Here is a 19,434-nt window from a genome sequence, read left to right on the forward strand (position 1 = left end):
CCTAACAAGAAGTAACTTTTGATATATTCAGAGTTCTGTGACCATCCAATTCCTGAATACTTTCTCACCCCCAAAAGAAACCTCATTATCCATTAACATCATTCTTCCCATTCATCATTCTCCCCTTTCCCAAGCCCCTGGTTACCACTAATCTACTTTGCTAGACTCAATGAATTTGCTTATTTTTGGACAGTATAATATTGTGTAGCCTTTTATATGTGGCTCTTTTTCCTCGATATAATATTTGTATAAATCACATTTTATTCATTAGTTGATATTTAGGTTGTCTTCACTTTTGGACTATTATTAATAATAAATGCTGCTATGAACATTCATGACCAAGTTTTATTCATATCTAAGTGTTGTAAGACATATATTTTCTGTTGAGTAAATAAACAACGCAACTCTATGGTTAATTTTTGAGGAACTGTTTGGCCATTTTTATTAGTTTTACTATACTACATTACTATAATAAAACTGTTATTATTTTCCCAAGACATTGGTTTCAAATTTCAGTTGCTCTCTAATTCACTCAACCTATAAAAATAAGTTCTTCTCATGAAAAATATACTCTAAGTTAAGATTTCATCTTTCACTAAGCATCTTAATATAAGGCTTTTTAAAAAGCCAATAATAAAAACATACACTTTTTAGCAATAATAGAAACTCAGTGGTATATGATACAAAAGGGCCTCCAATAAATTAAATTTAGTAAATAATGAATAATTTATTTTAAAGATATCAGTCTCTTATAGTGAATACACTATGATGATAAAATGTCTGATAAAATGTCTATTCCAAATTACAAAGAGGCCAAAAATATTTTTTCTGGAATTATTAACACAAAAACAATCTAGTTAAAGTTGCCAACAAAGCACTAATATAAAAATACATTATCTTCCTATCAAAACATAAAGCAAAGTGGATGCAAAATTAGTTTTAAATTTTCATAGGTAATACTGACTAAACCTGTTCAAAGAATTTTAAGTTTTACTACACAAATTTCAAAAGTCAGATCACTTACCTATGTAGACTCTTTTGCTGTATCTCTGCATCAATAGTAGCACAAATACATGCAGAGGAATAAGGTTGATGATAAACACATAACCACCCCAGGCAGAAACCTATGAGAAAAGAAATGCTAAGATAAATGATTTATATTTTTCCCCTTTAAAAACGAAGTATATTTCTTTTTTTCTTTCCTTTCTCTCTCCCTCTCCCAGCTGGCTTTGAACTCAGCCTCCTGAGTATTACAGGCGTGAGCCACCAGTGTTTGGCTTCTCTCTTTTTGTGCCAGTACTTGGGTCTGAAGCCAGGACCTCAAGCTCCTGCTTGGCTTTTCATTCAAGACTTGTGCCCTAACATGAATCACATCTCCTTTTCTGGCATTTTGCTAGTTATTTAGAGGTAACAGCCTCATGGAATTTTCTGCCTAGGCTGGCTGTGAATTATGAACCTCAGATTTCAGCCTCCTGAGCAGACAGGATTAGAAGGGTGAGCCACCAACACCTGGCTAACAGGTACATCTTTATGCCTTCTAAACATACTCTGAGCAAATATAAAACACTAGGAATTTTAACAACTGAGATGCTGAAATATGGATTTTTATAACTTATGGATACCTCATCATATGCCTTATTTTTGATAATTAAAATAACACGATCTGATAAATCGAACAGACCTTTCTAAATTCACTGATGAAATAACTGAATCAAATCAGATTTAACAAGAAAGCTGAAAATATTATACATTTGTGAATTGGCAGTACTCAGACTGCCATGCAAACAGGGATTTGTAAAGTACAGATCACAAATTTTTAGAATTAAAACTATAAGCTTTTTGCTTCATCTGTTTCTAATGATATATATGTATATGTATCATACACACATATTGCAAGAAAGTTCACTGAGAAAAATTTTTAGAATTAAAAATATAAGCTTTTTGCTTCATCTGTTTCTAATGATATATATGTATATGTATCATACACACACACACACACACACACACATTGCAAGAAAAGTTCACTGAGAACAAGATTAATGTTACTACTCATCAACAAACCTCAAATGAAAGGCATATCCAGATAGTCTATTTTGAGATTCCTAAAAGTGCTAATTGGATACAATTTTTCTCTACAGATCTCATTTTAATGTTTGAACATATTGTTTAATCAGAATAACAAGATATTGTGGTCTAAATTAATAAATATCCTAAAAAAAAGAACATTCATTTTCAACTAAAATAGTATTAAATTTTCAGGAGTTGGCAATAAACTCTTGTCAAAATTAAAGTTCTTAAGAGTATGCTCTAATAATTAAAAACTTGAAAAAATTGATACCAATAGTCAATTTAAGAGGGTATATGTTAAGTAGGTTGTGATGGATGTATATTCAAAATGATTTATAACACAAGGACTTTATGCTTTCTCCATTTCAGAAGAACTATAAATTGGATAAATACATTTATTTTAAAAAATCTATCTTATAAAAGATTCACTAAAATTACTTTTAATACAGTGTAATTTACAAGTTGTAGAGTAAAAAAGGTAGAAGAAAATGTAATATTATACCCTGATTTTTAAGAAAGTAGTTTTAAAACTAGAATATATCTGACCATTATTAAACAATGACTTTAGGGAATCATTAGAATTTTGGAAATGGAACATAAAATCAAAATACTTCCTCATTTATGTTTTCCATATGTAAGTACAAAAAAATAAAAGCAAGTTCAACATGTATTTGATGTTTGGAAAGTACTGCCATATTTTATGTATGATCTTTCACTACAGAATTTCCTTTATTTTCTTGGCTCATACTAATTCATCTTTATTTTCCCCCACTTACTTTAAGGAATGATAAGAGAATATAATAGGCCAAGAGAACATTCTTTAACATTTTCTGTCACCATCAGTTAGTATTTCTTAGGGGGAGAGGGTCTATTATAAGATTTAAATCAGAGGTTTACATCCTTTTCTTTCAGTTTATTTTTCTAACAGTGTCTTCCACTTTTGTTCAGGCTGATCTTGGACCATGATTCTTTACATCCTGAAAATCTGGGATTACAGATATACGTTGTCACATCCGTCTCAGGGAGTTCATCTTTATTCTTTCACCATGACTTCCAAGTGTTCTTATTTCTTGCCACAATTTACTAAATTGAGTGGGTAGTGACTGTGAAAAACTTAAGATTAGAGGCTGGAACACTGCTTAGTAGTAGAGTGCTTGCCTAGTATGCATGAAGCCCTGGGTTCAATTCCTCAGTATCACTTAAACAGAAAAAGCTGGAAGTGGCACTGTGGCTCAAGTGGTCGAGTGCTAGCCTTGAGCTCACAAAAGAAGCTCAGGGACAGTGCCCAGGACCTGAGTTCAAGCCAACCAATTGGCAAATCAACAACAACAACAACAACAAAAACAAAAAAACTTAAGATTATTTTTCCTTTAAGCAACTGTTAGTTTAATATAGAAAACTAATTTTTAGTACAATATTTAAAATTATTTGAGTGTTAGACAAGTGTTTATTTCATCTAAACAGTTACATTATTTGACAGGTCAATTATTTGATAGGAAAAATTTCTTGTTGCCTTGTAACTTGTAATCTAAATTGGAAAACATTTCACATGTCAATGCAATTGAAAAGTAAATCTAGGAACAATAAAATTTAAACTTAAATCATTAGAAAGTTGGAATCTTTAGAAAGTTACACATTTGAAAATATATTTTAATAAATATTGTTTCACTTTCTATAAATAATATATTTAAGGGATCAAGTACATCTCTCTTCCCCAAAACTAAGCACATACTGGACACCTCAAGAGTAGGGATAAGGAGAACATGTCCAACAAAATTCAAGTCTTAAAGACTTCCAGAGGTAAGAAATAGAAAACTAATCCTGAATGAGAAGAATTGTTCTAACTGCCTTAAGAACTCTTATAGCTCACATAGTTTCAAATATGAAATCTTACCATATAGAAATATGACAAGCAGCAGCACATTGTCCAAAAAACAGATCCAGTTTTCACAGATTTTACCTAAAAAAAAAACAAGCAAATAAAACAGTTTATGAAGTTCTTATTGATTTAGAGAGTTAAATGTTCAATAGATTCCTGCTACCAAAAAAATCCCCAAAGAAACCAAAAAAAACCCACAGACTTCGCAAGGCACTGGTGGCTCATGCATTTATAGGCACGAGCAATTCAGGAGGCTAAGACTGAAGGCTAAAGGTGTGAAGCCAGCCCAGGCAGGCAAGTCTGTAAGACTATTATTTCCAACTAATGACCAAAAAGCCAAAAATGGAGGTGTAGCTCAAGTGGTACACACATGCACACATGACAATGTAACTGAGGTTAGTCAAATATACTTATTAACCTAATACATGCATTTCTACCACTGAGCAATAGTAGAGACATTTTAAGAACAAGCTCTTTTGTTACATAGTTCCCAGTCAAAAGAATTAAAAGGAAAAACTTACTTTTTTTTACACTTTCCACATTAAATGGTTAAAGTCAATAAACTGGGGCTTTAAAGAATAATACTGTCCAGAAAAATCTTCATTTTCCTCACATTTTTTATTAGCTCATACTAGCAGTGTGGGGAATTTCATCGTAATTTCCCATGTATTTACTTTGATTATATTTACCCCTCTCTCACTTTCTTATTTCCTACCACTACTACTACCTTCTTTTAAGTTCTCCTGGAAATCATTTTTTGTTGTGTGTGCTATACTAGATTCAGAAATTACTATTAAGTTCTGCCTCAAATAAGGAGAGAAGACAAATGAACAAAGCAGTGAGTGTCAAAAAGTCCTTATACACTCTGAATCTCAAAGGAAGGAAGAGTTGGCTGGGTTAAAATTACAAGGAACTTTACTGAAGTGACAAAATTTGTACAGAACCTGTAAAGAGGTAAGAAAGATATAAGATATCCAATTCACAATGGGTCAATTAAGCACACAGATGGAATGAGCCCATAAAAAGCTAACAGTCTCAAGGAGGTAGTAAACAGGATAGTAATCAGTATACCACATTTCAAGAGAATCTGTGACTATCACTTAAAATATAGCCTCATTTCAGAGATCATATAATGTGGAAGGAACATCTATGCTTAGAATTGATGTAAGATAGTATTTGGTAAATGGATAGTATGAACTAATATGAAAAAACAGAAAGAGTAACAACATCTACTTGAGAGGTAGTCAAGGTTTGGAAAGAGCACGTTCTAATGGTTTACTGTGGTTGGAGAGAGATCAGTAAGAAGAAAAGCAGCATATGCAAAAGCAGAGGATAGCACCTAAACTATTTTAAAAGACTGGGAAAGAATTTAGGAGATGGTGATGATAAATAGACAGGCTGGGATTTTATAAGCCATGCTCAAGATTTGGTTTTCAATTACAGATAATAAGGAGTCCAGTTATAAAAGCTTATGCTACTTTATTTTTTTTTGTGGGGGGGTGGGGGTCCGGTCGTGGGGCCTGAACTCGGCCTGGGCGCTGTCCCTCAGCTCTTCAGCTCAAGGCTAGCACTCAACTACTTGAGCCACAGGGCCACTTGCGGCTTTTTTCTTTTTGCTTTTGTGATGCTGAGGAATCAAACCCAGGGCCTCAGGCATGCAAGGCAAGCGCTCTACCACTGAGCCACCTTCCCAGCCCCACTTATGCTACTTTAAAAAAGAAAAGTTAGGAAAAAAAAGTAAACAACAGACTTGAGAGCCTGGCACTTCAGGCTTATGCCTGAAGTCCTAGTAAATCAGGAGGGTTGAGATCTTTCAGCTTGGTAGGCAAAAATGGCAGTCTAATCAGTCTGAGACTGGATTAAAAAAAAAAAAAATCAGCTGCTCTATTTGCTACAGAGGACTTCAGGCAATGATTAGGATGGTAAGAACGAAAAAAAAAAAAACATGCCACATAAAATCAATAAACTCACACATAAATGAAAGGAATCCACAATTCATTAGCCAAAAGTTGTGAAAATAGTACAAACAGCAAACTAGCCAGAAATTAGTGAGATGATCCTGAAATAAGATGCCCATTTAGAAAAATTGAGATAAAGTCTTTATCCATCTCTGCCGAGAAACTGCTCAGATACAGAGAAGGCTTGAAAACCCATCTAAGAGTAAAAACCAAAGGAAACTTGAGAACTGACTGCATGTCTGTTTATCACCCTACAAACTGATAGATTAACATAGAACAGAGGCTTGATGGTTCAAATGTTGGAATAAAAACTCTGCTCAAACTTCTGTCTTACATATAATCTATGCAGACACAGGGGTGATCCATAAGAAGTTAAAATATAAAATAAAAATGATTGCACTAGCTGGGCTCCAGTGGCTCACGCCTGTAATCCTAGCTACTCAGGAGGCTGAGATCTGAGGATCACTGTTCAAAGCCAGCCCGGGAAGGAAAGTCCGTGAGACTCTTATTTCCAATAAACCACTAGAAAACTGGAAGCAGCACTGTGGCTCAAGCCATACAGTGCTCGCCTTAAGCTGAAGAGCTGAGGGATAGCGCCCAGGCCCAGAGTTCAAGCCCCATGACCGACCAAAAAAAAAAAAAAAAAGATTGCATGAATGGAACACTCTCACTAGAACATAGGGATTCTATCTACAGTTTGAGTCCAGGTAAATTACTAAAACAAACCAGTATTTCAGAAAAATGAAATAATCCAGTTACTAAAATGCCTAACTTCAACCAAAAAGTATAAGACAGGCAGACAAACATAACCCATATTTGGAGGAATGAAAGCAAAGCATATGGAAAAGAGTCAGTAGAAACTGAATGAACACAGGTTGTAGATTTAGAAGACAAACACTTCAATCAGAGTCTATAAATTAATAAGGATACCATCAGAAAATTAAAAGCAAATAAATATGATGATATGATAGGGAATTTCAATAATAAAATCCATGATAAACATGATTCTACAGATCCATGAAAGCCATTAAAACTACCAATATTATGTAATAAAAAGAAAGATATTCTCATCTAGTACACTGTCTCTTGTCAGTTTTTATATAGGTTGGGCTGGTATATAGCTCAGTGGAGGAATGCTTGTCCAGGATGCTTGAGACCTTGGGGGGTGGGTGGGGTGGTGTCAATCCCAATACCACAAAAAACCATAGCAACAACAAAACTCCTGGACTAAGTATAAGTTATAGAAATACAAATATGCCAATATAAAAATATCACCTGGATTTAACTGATATATAAATAGCAGATGGGGAAAAAAACAATGGAGTTGCTTTGGAGCAAAGTAAGTACATTTTATAATTATATTAGTAAGTTGATGATATATACATTTAATTCTCTATATCAGCCAGTATAAATAACAAGCTAAAAACTTAAGAGCTGGGGCTGGGAAGGTGGCTCAGTGGTAGAGCGCTTGCCTTGTATGCATGAGGCCCTGGGTTCCATTCCTCAGCACCACATAAGCAAAAAGAAAAAAAGCCGGAAGTGGCACTGTGGCTCAAGTGGTAGAGTGCTAGCCTTGAGCTGAAGAGCTGAGGGACAGCGTCCAGGCCCAGAGTTCAGGCCCCATGACCGGACCCAACAAAACAAAACTTAAGAGCAACTGATATGTAAGATCCAACCATATACATTCTATGAAACCTCCTAATTCAGAGTTAAAAGGTTTTAATTTAAAGAATGGAAAAGTATTAATAAGGCACATAACAAAGCATGACAATTTCAAATTATCACATGAAATATATTTTAACAAAGTTGCTACAGATAAAGAGAACTATTTCACTAAATAAGAAGATCAACATAGTAGGAAAATAAAAAATTTAAAGGTTTAGCATGCTAATACAGATCCTAAAAAAAGTAAAGTACTAGTCAGAAGTAGACAATATATTTATGGTTAGAGATTTCAACATCTTCATCTCAGAACTCAAAAGAAAAATAAGTCCTGTATACTGAATATACTTCTTCAATATTATCAACCAACTTGACCTAAAGATCAATTTACAATATTCAACCTCTGTACAGCAAAATATACATTCTTTATAAGAACACTTGGATCACTCGCTAGGATAGATCATAAACTAGACTACTGTTTAGCAATCTTTCTCCGAACATTCAAGACTGTAAATAGTTAGGCTTGGGTTGTATCTTTCATAATCACTCAGTTCAATCACTCAGTGACAAGCAAAAGTCAATACAATAAAGAAGAAAGAAAAAATCAATGAAGTCAAAAGTTAGATAAATGTTACCTACACTAATCCAGAAGAGAGAACAGACAAGAATAAGAGATAGCAATATTGGGAGTAAGACACACTACTATATATTATACAGAAATTAAAAAGAATGATCGAAGCCTGTTACAAATAATTTGTGCCAAAAAATTAAGATGCAAATTTATAGTCAAAGGATGTACTAACATTTTTAAAATCTATAAATTTCTTTACTTAAAAATGTATTATGAGCCTGTATACTAGCTACTCAAAGGCTATGATCTGAGGATCGTGGTTCCAAACCAGCCCAGGTTGTGAGAATACTATCTCCAATTAGCCACCAAAAAGCCAGAAGTGGAGCTTTGGTTCAGTGGTAAGAGTGTTACAACCTTGAGTTCAAAAGGTAGGAGCAATGATGCAGTTGAGTTCAAGCTCCAGGGATGGCAAAAGGAACTAACAAAAAACAAGTATAATGAAACTATAGTAATCAAGACAGTAAGCAAAGGAGGAAAATATAATTACTGAGATAAACGGAAAGGAACAGAATCCAGAAATAAATCCGTAAACATGCTTCCTCAGATCAGGACATAACTAAAAAGTCCTGTTTCCTCACTCCAATTACCACTGCACTTGAGTCTTAGTGAATACACTAAAAGAAAGGAAACAACAGACACACAGATGGGTAAGAAAGAAACCTTAAAGATGCATGAGTATGTATTTAGAAACTGCTCCTCCCCAACACAAAGTAACTACTGAAACTATTAAATGAACACAAGACACTACAGAACACACAACACTACAGGAACCAAACTTAATTTCATGTTGCATATCAGCAGCGAACTCGAATTTAAGATTAAAAACCTCAGTATCATTTCAAACACGTACACAATTAGCATAGTCACTCAAAAACAAACAAGAAATAATACTAACAGAATAGAAAACCTCAACTTTTATGAAAGGAATCACAGATCTAAATAAGTGAAGAAGAGGCTGGATATATGCTGAAAAATCCAGCTACTGAAAAGGGAAAGGTTAGAAGGATTACAGTTTAAAGCCAGTCTAAGCAAAATGTTACAGAGACACCAACCCAACAAAAAGCTGGGCATGAGGGCACATTTCTATAATCCTAGCTATGTAGGAGGCCTAAGTAAGGGGATCACAGTTCAAGCCATCCGGGGTAAAAACATGTGAAAACTCATCTGAAAAATAAAGCAAAAGAGCTAGGGGAATGGGTTAAAGTTGTAGTGGCCTTGAATTTAAACCCTGTACCACAGAGGGAAAAAAAATACATGGAAGGGGTATCTGTGTTAATGATAGAAAGAACCAACAATCTGCAATTTTTTTGTGTGTAAAAAATGTAATTCAAAAGATCCAGAATAGCCAACCTAATATTAAAAAAACAAGAAACTCACAAGACTGATACAACAGGACTTTAAGACTTCTAAACTACAGAAATAGAGACAGTATCATACTGTGAAGGAGCAACAACAACAAAATCAATGGAACAGTAAAAAAGCTTGAGAGATGGAGACAAGGCTTAGTGATAAGAGCATCTGCCTAAGAAACACATGAAGCCTGAGTTCAAACTCCAGTACCACACACCCACATACACACAAAGCTTAAAAATAGAACCACACAAATATGAATCAATCTTTGAAAAAGGAACAAAGCAAACTCCACAAACAAACATGTGCTCATCCTACAATATTATTTAGCTACTGTGATTACTCCCATTTTAGTAACTTTCTTTTCTTTACATAGAAAATAGTTCAATACGCTTGTGCAATTTTGGTATTTGTGAACTACACTTTAGTGTCCCATCTGATGTAGGTCATTTCTAATTAAATGAGTTAGGTTCATCTGGAAACAGTTACATTAATATTTTCATGAATAATGGAACATAATGCTATCAAACCATGCCTATTTGTGAGGAAAACTTGCAAATTAGAAAATAACCCCTGTTTTCACTGGATTACTCCCATTTTAGCATTAATGAAACAAGCACAGGGTAGGAATTCAAACAGCTCTCCATAATAGAGCTGGAAATCAAAGAGTAAGCAAAATCATGGGCAGTTTGGCTTCATACTATACTCTTAAATCACTTGATCCTGAAGATCAATATTAGTATCTCTAGATGAATAGTAGCATCTTTGTAGACAACAAATGAAAATCAAAAATATACACTTGGTCCATACACCTTTTTTATTTTGTCATTTGTGGGGCTTGAATTCAAGGCCTAGGCACTGTCCCTGAGCCTCTCTTGTGCTCAAGGCACACTACCACTTGAACCACAGCACCACTTCCCATTTTTGAGTGGTTAACTGGAGATAAGAGTCTCAAGGAACTTTTCTGCCCAAGCTGAATTCAAATGGTGCTCCTCAGATCTCAGCTCCCTGAGTAGCTAGGACTACCGGTGTGAGTCACTGGCACCCAGCTTATTACACCTTCTAATATAGCACAGTGCTTAAGAAAACAAAAAAAAAAAAGAATGCTATGACACTAGTAGAAAATGCTTATAGAACATACATAAATACTTCAGAAATTAATTATAAAATGTTTTTACCTTTAAGGATTAGTATCCAAAATATGTAAGAATTCAAAGCAACAAATCTAACCAATAAATGGGTAAGTAAACTGAAAAATTGTCCAAAGAAATACAAGATACCAAAACATATATGAAAAACATAACAAAACAACACCTTTAGCCCAGCAATGAGACAAATCAAAACTACATTGAAGGCTGCATATTCCGAATGGCTACCATCAAAACTAAAGGCTTAGATACAATAGTGTATGTCTATAATCCCAGTACATAAAAGGCACAGGATCAAGAGTTGAGGCAAGCCTAAACTGGTGACCCTATCTCCAGACAAGCTGAATATAGTATAAAACATGTATAATCCTAGCTTTGTGGGAGCTAAGGTAGAATGATTATGTTCTGAAACTGACCCTAAACAAAAAGGAAGACCTTATCTAGAAAATAAGCTAGAGCAGAAGGTGTGGCTCAAGTGGTAGAGTGCCTCCCTAGTAACCACAAAGCAGCTGAAACCCTAGTACCATACAGGCTAGCATTTTTGAACTGACATGGACACCATAGAATCAATCATCTACAGCGGGGCGCAGAGGGTGGGGGAGAGGCACTATTATGAAGCTGGTATAAAAGGATACATATTGTATTTTTGTACTTTTACAATAAATAGGTATAAACAAACATACCATGGTTTGCACTGTTTACAATTCATATACAATTTACCATATTGCATTTATTCAACTACCAATTAATTTTTGATTGGCATTATAAAGACCTCTCTATACTTAAATGTATTATTTTATAATTTAAAAATAATGCTTATTAGAAGGCATTAAATAAGGAATGGGTACTGGTGGCACATGCCTATAATCCTAGCAACTAAGAGGCTGAGATCTGAAGATCACGGTTTGAAACCAGTCTTGGCAGAAAAATCCTTAAGACTCTTATCTCCGATTAAACAGCAAAAAGCCAGAGTTGGAGCTATTGTTCAAATGGCAGAGTACTAGCCTTGAGTAGGTGAAAGTGGAGGCCCAGTGTTCAAGCTCCAGTAACAGACACATACCTGCACACACACTAAACAGAGATCATGGCTCAAGGTCAGAGATAAGTTTTTAAATTTTTATTCTCAGCTGCATACCAAATGTAAAATATTTAGACAATTTTGATCAGTGCAAAAGCACGGTCAATATTCTATTATTTGCCAACATCTTCATCTCCATGGGTGCTTTTCATCTTTTTTAAACTCAAGAACAAGAGACAGTCTATTGATTGTATTGTAACAGCCATCCTAGAATTCTAGGCCAAAGCAAAAATATCCACTATCTAAGTGGTTTTAAATGAGGTTAGATAACTATTAAAAGGAGCTACCTAAAAAATATAAAAAAATACTGACCCATAGATATTTTGGAGCAATTTCCACTACTGAAATAAAGTACAAGCTAGAACTAAATAAATACAAGCTTGAGGTAGCCCAATAATAAGTAGTATTATATTCTATGCAGGAAAAAATTAACTAAATTTAAATCATTTGCCAATACAAAGTAAGTGGTAGCTTTTAAAATAAGATTTTTAACTTTTGAGCTATCATATTTTACTTTTCCAAGTAGCCTCCCAATAGCTAGAATTACAGAATATCCAACTGACAGGTTGAAGCTGTATAATCACTTTCTCCCTCTTTTTTGACAGTAATGGGGTTCGAACTCAGGGCCTCATCCTTGCTAGTCAGTTACTCTACCACCTGAGCTATGTCTCAACCCCTCTCTTTAGACATGAATTATTTATGATATTACTATTATCTGTAAAGTAGGAACAATGTGATTGCTGAGGAGAGTAAAGCTTACATATGTACATTAAAGTAGTCGTATTATAGATGTGTATATATATATATATATATATATATATTCATATTCAGAGAGAAAACAGTGTCTAGGGAATGTTAGCTAGTATTAAATTTTTTATGAAGAGCAATATTATGAAGAGTATTGTGTAAAATTTAAAGAATTTCAGCAGAAAGGTCATTGAAATTAATGACAGCAACACACTGAGTATTACTTACCCATAAGTAATATGTGAACTGAAGTGCAAAAATTGCAATGCCTTCATTATCAAAGGATCCGGCTACCGATCGAGATATATAGCCTGGTACAATAGCAATAAAACAAGCAGCTAAAAGTCCTGCTCCTTGGTTCCAAAGTTCTCTTGTTAGCAGGAAAGTAGATATAGATGTAAGGCCGCTAAAAGTTGGTGCAAGGAATACACATACATCTCTTATGTGGACTGTTATGTTCAATGTATTTAAAATCCAATGGATAAGGCCGGCTGTTATCATTAACCCTGGGTAGACCTAAGAAGGAAAAAAACATAAAATACTGAATAATATTTGCAATGAGATATAAGAAAACCACCAGTCCTCCAATAATGCATATAGTTCATAGTAAGTTCAAGGGCAAGATCTCAAAAGTTTGGCTTTTTCACATGCTAAAAAATAAAATATTTTTGGATTGAATGCTAAGAACTGGCTCATAGGAAGAAATGTTTAAATAAAAGAGAAAACATGAAAATAATTAAAATTGAAGATGTAATGCTAAACTATAGGTAACTTGATTACTGATACCACTAATTCTTTTCACTCTAAAACAGTGTCCTAAGTCTAATCAACCTTTATTATAGGGATTTTAGTGGATTAATTTTATTCTTATTAAGAGAAGGGAGATAAAAACCAAAAAGAAGGGGGCCTGGGAAAGTGGCTCAGTGGTAGAATGCTTGCTTTGCATGCATGAGGCCCTGGGTTCAATTCCTCAGCATCACATAAGCAGAAAAGGCCGGAAGTGAAGCTGTGGCTCAAGTGGTAGAGAGCTAACCTTGAACTCAAGAGCTGAGGGACAGTGCCCAGGCCCAGAGTTCAGGCCCCACTACCAACCAAAAACTAAAATAAAATAAATTTTTAAAAAAAATCACAAAACCCAAAATAAGTTATATGCAAAATTTAAGCTGAATTTGTAAGTCTTCCCATCTTTTGAATCCAACATTTAGAAAATGAAACAATTGTAGCCAAGAAGAACCAGTATGTTGGTGAATTTAAAGACACTTTGAGGTTTAGAAGATTTAAATGTTTTTATGTCATCATTTATTGAGTATTTGAAGGTAGAAGGGAAATACTAAACTAGAAGAGGCTAGGTAACAGTTATACTCACCCTTATTCTAAAGGAGGACATCAAATACTAATATAATTCATGAGCTATTCTTTAGTGATTAAAATATGGATTTACATCTGCATCCTCAGTTAATTCCTACGAGATTCTTTTTTAAACTTTCCCCCATAATTAAATATTAAAATTTCATCTATTTAAAACTGTACATCCACTCTCCTCTAGCTTTTAACACATTCTTTACTTTCTCCAAAACTCATCATTTGACATACTATGTATCCTTACTAATTATTAAGTAGGAACTGCCCAAAATTCCTAAGAATACAAGCTTCAGAATATCAAGAACTTACTTTGCAACATTCAGAATAGTAACATGTACAAAGTGCATATTCAATAATTGAAGAATATACAAGAATTTTAAAAAGTCATTCAACATTATTCTTTAAAAATGAAAATGTTGCTAAATATGGTGACTCCAACCTATTATCCTAGCTACTCTGATGGCAAAGAGTGGGGAATCATGGTTTGAGACCAGCCATGACAAAGTTTGGCAAGATCCATTTCAACGAATTGCTGGACATGATGGTAATGTACCTGCCATCCCAGAAACAAAGGGAAACATATACAGAAGGAACACAGTGTAGAAAGGCCCAGGCATAAAGCAGAACACCACCTACAAATAAGCAATGCAAAAAGGTGCTCACGGAGTAACCAAGTAGTATAGTACTTGCTTAGCAAGCACAAGGCTGAGTTCACACCCAATACTATTATATGACAATAAGAGTAATAATTTTGTTCCACTTAATACAAGGTCCCACTGCATACTTTTATCAATAATAATAAAAATGGAAGTGGAAATGAAGTAGAAAATACCTTTCAAGGTAAGTCATTATATCCATGTAATGTAACAGACTGAGCTGACACATAAATAACAGCCAAAATACAAAGAAGTATCAGATGATAAAACTAAATGCTTCTAAGCAAAAAAAGGCATATTTAAACTCAAATGGCCAAGGATTTCTCCAGAGCTCAGAGACTGTAATCCCAACAAGCCAACTCCCGTTTGTAAAACTAAAAGAAAGTTAATTCATCCACCTAGGAAGGCAGTTAAGAAACTTTGCTTTCCTTTGGGAAACACGGTAGGGGAAAAAAAATAAACTCATTGAGATGTATAAACATAGGTTTAAAATTTGTAATATTACGTATAACCTTAAGCCAAGAAATTGATTTGGCTCTAAAAACTACCCTAAAACCAGTCAAACATCTAAAGATCCCTACAAAGAAAAATGAAAAAGACTTTTACAAATATTGTCCCATATATCAGGATATTACTTAGTCTCAGATAAAACTGGCCTCTACTGAGGATGAGTTCAAGATGAGAAGTGATAGCTAGAGACTAGGGCTCAAGCCTATAATCCTAGCTACTTGAAGTTAGAATTTAGGGGTAACAATTTGAGGACAGCCCAAGGAAAAAGCTCAAGACCATCTCAACTGCTGGTTGCAGTGGCACAATCTGTCATCCCCCGCAACACAAGAAAGCACAAATAGGGGGATCTCAGCCTAGGATGTCCTGGATATAAAGTGAGACCCTACCTCAAAAATAACCAAGGCAAAAATAGGCTGGAAGTATGGCTGAAGTGCCTGAGGCAAGCAAGCCCAGCAAGTGCAAAGCCATGGATTTAAGATCCAAATACTGGGCAAAATAGCCAACAAAAAAAAAATCTAAGAAGAGCAAAAAAGGGCAGCACAGTACCTGCCTAGCAAGATCAAAGTCCTGAGTTCAAATCCCAATATACCCTTCCAAAAAACAAGTAGAAATAGATTGGAAATTACTGAGTCAATCATCTTAGGATGTCAGAGAGAAAACAAAATAAATGCAAGAAAAAAGGAAAAGAAAATAAATAAAAAACAAAACAGAAATAGTATACAGTCAAAAGTTTACTCATAAAAACTGAATGGAATTGAGTAAACTTCTGGTAAACTTCATCCAAAAAAAATGAAAAACATAAGTTTCCTCACCCGCCCCTATCTTTGGCTTTTACAAAATTCTCCTTATATCCCAAATCCTAAAAATATTTTCCCTTATGTCATCTTATGACAACACAATTCTCAGTGAACTATAACCAATTCTCAATTTCCTAGAATGCAGATTTACAGCCTGGAATTTTATAATTATCTGGTTATTCTAAATTCTTATCTCCTTTCAAAAAGGTTTTTCTTCAGTTGCTACAGAATAAAGTAAAAACATACAACTTGCATTTAAATAGATCCCCATCCAGGCTCTACCACATGTCAGAAATAGGGGCTAGTGGGACATAACCACAAAGCAGACTATGGGGGAAGAGGTCAAGAAGATATGGATTGAATAATCAGTAATAGAAAATATATTAATGAACAATACAAAGTTGTGAAGAAGCCATTTCCCCTTTGCAATTAATGAGTTACTTAAATAATTATAAAACTTTACAATTAACATAAACTGTTAATATACTTACAGTACCACCTACTATTCTTCCTAGTGGATACCATGCTCTTTCATCAAACCAATTTAAAAATTCATAAAACCCATGAGATGCAAGGTGATGTGTTGATCTATAGTTAAACCTAGAAAAATAAAAAAAAAAGAAATGCTATAAAGTTGTTCAACAGGAATCCTTCTATCTTTTTTATATTAAATTCTATGGCTATACAAATATATCTTTCACATTTTTCTTACATTCTACTTAAATAATTTTAAAATAATTAAAAATATCAACAGAATCAGTTTATACCTCTAAAATAACTCAACTTCTTTCCCACCTATGTCCACACCTATGAAATTAACATATAGGGTCCAGAATTAAACAAGTGATCAAAGGGTCCATAGAATTTGTCATTACATTCAAAGGATTAAGTAGCACTGACAAGAGATAACATCAATACTAAGCTACTTTGGAAGATAAAGATTGGGAGGGTTGTGGTTCAAGGACAGTCAGGGAAAAAAAAAAAAAAAAGGTAAAGCATCCCACATCCCTCAATCTTAAATGCAGTAAATCTAAACCAAAACATTCTAGTGCTGGGTGCCTGTGATCATGCCTGCAATCCTAGCTACTCAGGAAGCTGAGATGTGAGAATTATGAATGAATGAATCTAGAAGAAAAAAAATCATATTGTGTAAATCAAGCTCAAAGGGTGCATGTTTTCTCTCATATATGGATGTCAGACCTAAAACATAAACGTGGATGTAAATACATATATGATCAAATGCATATATATACATATATATACACACACATATATACATATATATGATCAAACTGGCTCAATATATATATTCAGATGATGGCAACTCCTTTGAACGATTAACAGTTAAACAAAATCATTATGAGGAAGCGGAATCAAGTCTAGGTGGTGGGAACTAAAAGAAAGGGTATAGACAAACGGAAAAAGTAATGGTGCACAAATATAGCCATAATACTCAACAATAACACATGAAAGTGGAAGTAGGAAATGATGATGTTGGAGGAAGGGGTTTGTGTAGCAAATACACTCATAGTACTCAATGCATACAAGTGAACACAGAATTAGGAAATGATACAGTTGGAAGCAGAGGTATGGGGGGAGGGCAGGGAGAATGATGAGGTGACTCTAATCAAGATACTGTACACATGAATTGGACACATTAAACTGTAACTCCTTTGTACAACTCAAGATCTGAGTTCCTTCTTAAATCCTCTATACAAATAATCACACACCTGTCATTTTAACTTCTAAATGTCTGTAAAATATCCATTTTTCTGATCTGCTACCAGTATTCTAATTCAAGCTTTTATCTAGCAAAACTACCGTGAATCTTTCGACAATCTGTATACCATAGCACAGGTCTTTCAAAATAAAAATCTCTATTCAACTATTCAAACATTAAAGCTGACAAATGTCTACTTCTTAATATGGTTGAAACCACATATAGCCTACCTCTAACACTGTCCTATATCATGCCTACTTTCCATAGAAACTTTTCATTCTTTCAGATTTACATAATTCCCTGCTACCATAAAATCTTAAGACTATTAATCCCCTCAGTTACCCATTTAACCCAGCAAACCCATTCTTCAATACATTTCTAAGGGCTGCTGTACCCAAATCCCAGTGTACTTTCTAGTATTTGGAAGATGTAATTTACCATTTACTTGATTAACATTCCCAAAAAGATAAGTTTGAGTCATCAATACTTAGCACCTTTACATTCCAGGAAGTCAAGTTAAATTGGTCTCTTGATGGGAGCCCATTTAATGCTGGCAGCATTAGATAGCTCTCTGAAAAGTGTGTTGTTGGGTGTTAAAGTTCTATCCATATTTTTTAGCTGATTTAAGTTTTTGGTATTTTTTGTTACATCTTGGGTACTTTGCCAATTTTATGAACTGTCTCATTCTATTGCTTCTCTCTTCACTACTGATAGTTCTTTTTAAAAAAATTATTGACAAAAACCTAAATTTATCACTTTTGCTAGAAGGCCAGTGCCTCTAAAGAAAGAGAGGGAAGGAGAGAAAGGAAGTAGAAAGTATTAGGAAAGAAAAAAGATTTAAAAAAAAAGTTCTTTGCTACCCCAGAATCTTCTGTTCTTCATGACAACTTATAATTTAGCTACTTAGATCTTTGGAATTATTACATGTATGGAGAAATGAGGGTCCAATTTTAATTTTTCTCTCATTATTATTGTTCCATTTATTGAAATAACCGTCTTAATCTCTCTATCATATAACTATAGGACTAATTAATGTCTGAATTTGTTTTTGCTTTTTGTACTTTATTCAAGTGGTATTTATGCCTATTCTTATGCTGATTATATTAGCTTCAGAAATACAGCTTTAAAGCAATCTTGATGTCTGAGGGAATATATATATTTGGGGGGGGGGCTAGGGGAGGTAGTCGTGGGGCTTGAACTCTAGGCCTGGGAGCTGTCCCTCAAGTTCTTCAACTCAAGGCTAGCACTCTACCACTTGGGCTAGAGCGCCACTTCCGGTTTTCTGGTGGTTTATTGGAGATAAGTCTCATGGACTTTCTTGCCTGGGCTCGTTTTGAACTGTGATGCTCAGATCTTAGCCTTCTGAGTAGCTAGGATTACAGGCATGAGCCACACCTGGCTGAGAGAATATTTTTAATAGTGCTTTATGTTTTTGTCCCTTTACATTTCCACATTAACTTTAAAATAGGCCTGTCAATTCCTCTCAAAACACCTGGCAAGATTTTGACTAAAATTCCATTTACTTTACAAATCATTTTGGGGAAAATTAACATCTTTACACTGAATCTTCATTCAGTCCATGAATAGTTTTGCTCCTTTAATGTCTCTCCAGAAGGTGTATAATTTCACCTTAGAGGCCCTGAACATCCTTAGATTTAGTACCACCTTCAATAACAAATGCAGGAATGGTATTCAGTAGAAACTATGTGGAAAATGGAAAACTTTACAACTTATGAGCAGGGATGGCAGCAGGAAACTGGAGGAAAGCAAAGGAAGGGGTGATGTTGCCCAAGAAGAATTGTACTCATCTCCTGACTTAGTAATCCCTCTGTACAACACCTTAATAATAACAATAGCATCATATTTAAA

General features: G+C 34.4%; 1 protein-coding gene across 1 annotated transcript in view; it reads right to left on the reverse strand.

The window, feature by feature from the left end:
• Stt3b (STT3 oligosaccharyltransferase complex catalytic subunit B) overlaps positions 1-19,434 on the reverse strand; it is a 76,461-nt gene that overhangs the window by 34,411 nt on the left and 22,616 nt on the right. Inside the window, exons 2-5 of the mRNA XM_042666572.1 lie at positions 16,337-16,445; positions 12,749-13,036; positions 3,962-4,027; positions 1,025-1,124 (exon numbers count right to left, since the gene is read on the reverse strand). Of these exons, the coding sequence (XP_042522506.1) occupies positions 1,025-1,124; positions 3,962-4,027; positions 12,749-13,036; positions 16,337-16,445 (563 nt within the window). The remainder of the gene's footprint in view (positions 1-1,024; positions 1,125-3,961; positions 4,028-12,748; positions 13,037-16,336; positions 16,446-19,434) is intronic.

The sequence above is a fragment of the Dipodomys spectabilis genome, unplaced genomic scaffold (genome assembly GCF_019054845.1).
Source record: "Dipodomys spectabilis isolate Male_0828 unplaced genomic scaffold, ASM1905484v1 ptg000365l, whole genome shotgun sequence".
Classification (NCBI taxonomy): Eukaryota; Metazoa; Chordata; class Mammalia; order Rodentia; family Heteromyidae; genus Dipodomys; species Dipodomys spectabilis.